Source organism: Elephantulus edwardii, unplaced genomic scaffold, assembly GCF_000299155.1.
Source record: "Elephantulus edwardii isolate Elephantulus edwardi_28Jun2011 unplaced genomic scaffold, EleEdw1.0 scaffold00035, whole genome shotgun sequence".
Lineage (NCBI taxonomy): Eukaryota > Metazoa > Chordata > Mammalia > Macroscelidea > Macroscelididae > Elephantulus > Elephantulus edwardii.
Window position 1 is genome coordinate 11,933,119 of NW_006399785.1, and position 5,632 is coordinate 11,938,750.

A 5,632-nucleotide genomic window follows, 5' to 3' on the forward strand; every position below is an offset into this window, starting at 1 on the left:
TGCAGCATAAAGTGTTGATTGAGACATTCCGTATGCCTAGCACTGGGGTCTAGAAATCAGGGATACCTTGCACCTTGTAGTCAAACTACTGCGGCAGAAATTCACCTTTTCCCTATGTCTTGTTTCATCCCAGTCAAGGTGAAACACTCTCTAACCTGCAACCTTTCCTTCACCTGCTCCACCTCGGTGCGTCCAGACTCCAACCACATTCACCAGTCGCGCCAAACATCACCACTCAGGACACTTTGACCCACTGCATCCTTTCTTGGTCTGTGGTTATCTTAGCGCAGGTGGAAGTGTGACCTAGAAAGCTAGTGGCTGCAGCTGGGAGAGAATTTGTCCTTCCCTTATCTGACACCTGGATTTCCAGGTAAAGAAGCTGAGAGCCAGAGAGGAGAGGGACAGGTGGAGGGCAGAGAGGGGGTCAACTTCAGGTCCACGCTTTGGGAATCCCCAAGTAAATAGTCACTTAGGCACCCAGGACGCAAGATCTTTTCATTCCCCAAGCGCACGTCCCAGGCTTGTCTTGCAGAGGGCGCTCAGCCATGCCTGGTGAGGGAAGGTGTGAATGGAGGCGTGGAGGAGGTCAGGGCGGGATGGGAATCGTCTGTGATACTCAAAGTGCAAGTCAAGTGGAAATGGGAGTACAGAGAGGCCGCTGCCCTGGTCTTCCCGGGAGCGAGAACGTTGCCCAGCTTAGTAAGTCTGTGCCAGGGCGGCAGGTTGCCGCGGGCGGCCTTGTTGTTGGGCCAGCGCTGACTCACCTGTCCTCTGTCAAACAGGTTCCCCTGAGCTGAAGCCATGAAGATCTCGAGCCTCGCCCTGCTCTCCGTCGTCCTCCTGGCTGTCCCGCTGCTCTCTGTGGAAGGCAAGAAGGAGAGAGGGAGGAAGAAGGCGCAAGGCGAGGGGCCTGGAGGGCAGCCCCGCTTGCGCGCCCCCAGGGGCCGCTTCCGCACCCCGGGCCAGGCGGAGTGCAGGTGGGCTGTGGTGCAGGAGATGCCCAGGGCCACGTTGAAAGTCGAGTGCTCCGGAGAGGAAGGCCAGTTCAGCTGCTTCTTCGCTGGCGATCCACACTTGTGCATGGAGTTTGTCACCCAAAGCAAGGCCTACTGGAAACAGATGGGCCGGACGCTGGCTCGACAGGCCAACGTGTGCGCAGAGCCCAAGACGGTCCTCAAGACCAAGCTGTGCGGGAAGAAGGTTCCGGCTGCCCATCTCAGGATGCTCAACTCCACTCTGGTCTCCGGCGACAGATCCACCACCCGAAAGCCCACTGTGGTTCTTGAGACCCAAGGAACCATCCCTGCAGAAACGCAGATGCCACCTAAGGGTGATAGTGACCCTAAGTGTGACCAGGACGCCGACCTCCAGTACCAGGGGAAGCTGGTCGAGGAGTACTGTGGAGAATCCTGGGGTTCCATCTGCAGGTTCTTCCTGTCCATGCTGCAGGACACGTCGTGCTCCTGAGCTGGGGAGGGGGCCGTGCTAAGCGCGCTGGGCAGGGGGCCTCTAAGCTCCGCAGAGCCCCCTAAGAGACAGACCATTGCGCTGAGGGAGGGCCACGCTGTATTTAAACAGGTCCGGTCCCTTTCTACTTGTGTTGTGGTATTTGCTATGTATTCACTCCCTGGCATGTGAGATTTTGAGTGTTCCCAAGGCCCATCATCCTTCATGACTGACTGGAAGGCCTACTTTGGCCTGAATTCACCAGACTCATGAGTTTAGCGGGATGTGTTTCTGTTGAGTTAACTGAGAATAAAGCTGGGCGGTTTGCAGACAACCCTTTGGCCATTGTTTGGTTTCTCTGTGTCTGCTTAATTAAACTCTGACTCCTAATGGACAGGCTTCCATAGATGGGGAGGAACGGGTGGGGAAAGATTGAAGGAAGGGTCTGTGTCAGTCTCTAACATCACCAACTCCAGAATCCCTGCTTCTTCCTTGCACCTGTTACTCCACAGTGCTCGATGCCAGAGCCCACCTGCAGGAGGGCTTGAAGCTTGGGGAAGTCTAGCCCCTGTGGTGAGGTGACTGTGGGAGGGAGAGGGAAGTCACGGTATATATCAGAAAGAAAGAGAGGAGTCACATTCTGCTTAGAGGTCTGAGGGTGGGCTTCATGGAGAAGGTGACGTGGGAGCTGGGTTTTGAAAAGAAGATAGGAGTTTGTGGATAGAACTAGAAGACAGGACTCTTTAGGCACTGAGGGGAACGGGAATGGAAACAAACAATGGTGAACTTCTGGAAGCTGCAATGCAGGTAGGGTGAATGGAATGAGTTACTGTTGGTCATATACACCATCCTGTCAGCTCTGACCCATAGCGACCCCGTGGACAGCAGAATGAAGCCCTGCTGGCCTTGGGCATCCTCCTGACCCCTGCTGTGCTCAAGTCCACTGTCCCAGCCACCATGCCAACCCATCTCCTCGAAGGTTTTTCTCTCTTTCCCCGACCTTCCACTTTTCCAAGCAGGACGTCATTTTCCAGACTGTCCCCACCTGATAACTTGCTTAAAGTAGGTTAGATGAAGTCTCACCACCTTTGCCCTAACGAACATTCTGGCTGTACCTTTTTCCAAGACAGATTTGTTTGTTCTTTTTTGGAGACCATGCAATTTTCTTCATCTACATCATAATTCAAAGGCCTCAACTCTTTTCTCTTCCTTATTCCTTGCTGAACTTACGCATGTATATGATGCCATTGGAAATACCTCTAATTGGGTCAGGCAGGCTGAAATAAGTTTGAAATGAATGTCTGAGTTGTGCTGTGAGGGGAAAGCTCTGATAAAATGTGCTTGGCGAAGAAAAAGATTGCACCCCATAGTTTTTCTTGTCTTCTTGCCTTGAGCAGGCTTTATCTTCACTGAGAAGCTTAAAATATAGCCTGTAATCTCTTGAAGGACTAATAGTTCCCAATTGTTTGTCCTAATTCCACAAAGAGAGACATGTGAGGAGCAGAAGTCAGACAGGGCACTGACTGCCTATATCTATCTAGATAACAGTGGGGGATGGAACCACGAGGTCCACTGTCAACGACAAATCCAGAATGTGGCAGCCTGAGAGTGGCACTGACGCATCATCATCAACACCGAGTGAAACATCATTCTCATAAAAAAATGAATATTTATCACTTACTGGGTGCCAGACACTGTAACAAGCTCTTTCTACACATTGCATGTGCATATAGAGAGTGAGACTGAGCTTTCATTGGAGGCAAGGATTTTGAGACTTGTCTCACCCATTTGGGGCATGTGGTCAAGAGGAATGAGTCTTTGGGGAAGGATACCATGCTTGGAAGGGCCAAGGGACAGCGTAGGAGAGGAAAGCCCTGGATGAGATGGATTGACACAGAAACTTGAGTAATGAGGGTAAGTGGGCCAGAAACAGTGAGATTGGCTCAAGATAGAGCAGGGTTCAGAGCTATGGAGCTGTGGTTCATATAGGGTCATATGACAATGAGTCTTACTCAACTCAATGGCACATAACAACAACATACTCATTGAAGTTATTTATTCAACAGAAGTTTCTTAGCAGACTCTGTCCCAGGTGTTGGGGAGATGGCCATGCATAGAACTGATCGGGGAATGCACAGTGGGAGAGGACAAGCTCTTGTATGTGCAAGAGACAGAGAAGACAGATCTATCCGTCAGAAGAAATGGCAAATGGCCAGGTTCTGATGGGGAAGTCAAGGAGACAACTGGGGTTTTAGACAGCATGTAGATTCTATTTTTAATCTAGTAGGGACATTCTAAGACATAACTTTTGTGATTGGAATGAAGTGAGGAATTGAGCAAGTTGAGTATTTATGATAGAATTTATGGTAGTATTTATGGTAGAGTCTTCTAGACCCAGAACAAAGGTTCCAAAACTAATCAAAGGACTGATTCTTTACTCAATGAGCTCATTAATACAATATCAGTGATATCACATGCAAGCAAAATATTGCTGAAGAGCATTAAAAAATGACTGGACAAGAACATAGATAGGAAATTGCCAGAAGTTCAAGTGGTGTTTAGAAGAGGCTGTGGCACCAGGGATATTATTACTGGTATCAGATGGATTTTGGCTGAAAGTAATGAATACCAGAAGAATGTCTATTTGTGCTCTATTGATTATGCAAAGGTGTTTGATTCTGTGGATTGTGACAAGTTGTGGCTGACATTGAGAAGAATGAGAATTCTAGAGCACTTGATTGTGCTCATGTGGAACCTGGATCAGGAGGCTGTTGTGCGAACAGAGCAGGGGAGCACTGCATGGTTTGGAATTGGGAAGGGAGTGCACCAGGGTTGTATTCTATCTCCATATCTCTTTAATCTATATGCTGAGCAAATTATCCAAGTAGCTGGACTCTATGAAGAGAAAAGTGGAATCAGAATTGGAGGGAAACTCATCAACAGCCTGCGTTATGCAGATGACACAACCTTGCTTGCTGAAAGTGAGAAGGATTTGAAGTATTTTTTTTGCAGAAGATCAAGGAATGCCGCCTTCAGTATGGATTGTGTCTTAACATCAAGAAAAAATGATTCTTACCACTGGATCAATAGGCAGTGTCATGATGGATGGAGATTAAAATTATCAACAGCTTCATCTTGCTAGAATTCACAATTAACACCATTGGTATGAGAAGTCAGGTAATAAGGAGACGTGTTGCACTGGGAAAATCTGCAGTTAGGGACCTTCCCAAATTATTGAGTAGTAATGATGTCAGTTTGAGGACTAAGGTGTATCTGATTCAGGCCACAGTCTTCCCAAGTGCTAGCTATGCATCCAAGACCTGGACAATGAATAAGGATGACAGAAGAAGAATTGATGCCTTTGAGCTGTGGTGTTGGAGAAAATCACTGAATATCCCATGGATAGCTAAGAGGATGAACAGGTATGTCATGAAGAAGGTGCATTCAGAGTGCTCTTTGGAAGCAAGAATGATGAAGCTTTGCCTCACATACTTTGGAAATGTTGCTAGGAGGGGCTACTCCTTGGAGAGGGACATGATGTCGAGAAGGGTGGAGGGTCAGCAAAGGAGAGGAAGACCCTCCACCAGTTGGATTGACATGGTGACTGTCGCAATGTGCTCTTGTGTGTCAGGAAGTGTGAGGATGGCACGGGACAGGACTAGGTTCAGATCTTTTGTTTATAGGGTCGCTATGAGTCATACTCAACTCAACAGCACCTAACAACGAGCAACAGGGGAGTTTCGGTAGCCTACTGGGTAAGGAGTGGTGGTGCAAACCCAAAGGCATGCAGTTTGAATCTACCAGTTATTTGCTTCTTGAGAGAAAGCGGGGCAGTCTCCTCCCAAGTAATGTATAGCCTCTGAAACCCACTGGAGGGTCAGTTGTGAGTTGATCCTACTCAGTGGTTAAGTGTTACTGTTTATCTTTTTTTAAAAAAAAATCTCTACAATGAACTCTGGTTGGTAGGAAGTTGCTCTGCTAACCCCAAACCCAAACCTCTCTGGTGGTTCAAAGCCATCAACTCTCTCTCTGAGGGAGAAAGACAAGAAATCTCCTCATTTACAGCCTTGGAAAACCTGCTGGAGGTCAGCTAAGCTATGAGTAAATTCCAACTCTGCAGTAATGAGTCTGAGATGTTGCCAAAACATAAAATAAAACCCATCAATGTCAAGTTGACCGGGCTCAT

At 48.2% G+C, this 5,632-nt stretch overlaps 1 protein-coding gene across 1 annotated transcript; it reads left to right on the forward strand.

The window, feature by feature from the left end:
- Window positions 1-801: 801 nt before the first annotated feature.
- FGFBP1 (fibroblast growth factor binding protein 1) lies at window positions 802-1,467 on the forward strand. The gene has a single exon (XM_006884536.1). The coding sequence runs from the start codon at window positions 802-804 to the stop codon at window positions 1,465-1,467; it is 666 nt and encodes a 221-aa protein (XP_006884598.1).
- The last annotated feature ends 4,165 nt before the right edge of the window (window positions 1,468-5,632 follow it).

Bases quoted from the DNA above. Each gene is read 5' to 3' on its own strand.
- FGFBP1 (XM_006884536.1), top strand. From the start codon at position 802: ATGAAGATCTCGAGCCTCGCCCTGCTCTCCGTCGTCCTCCTGGCTGTC.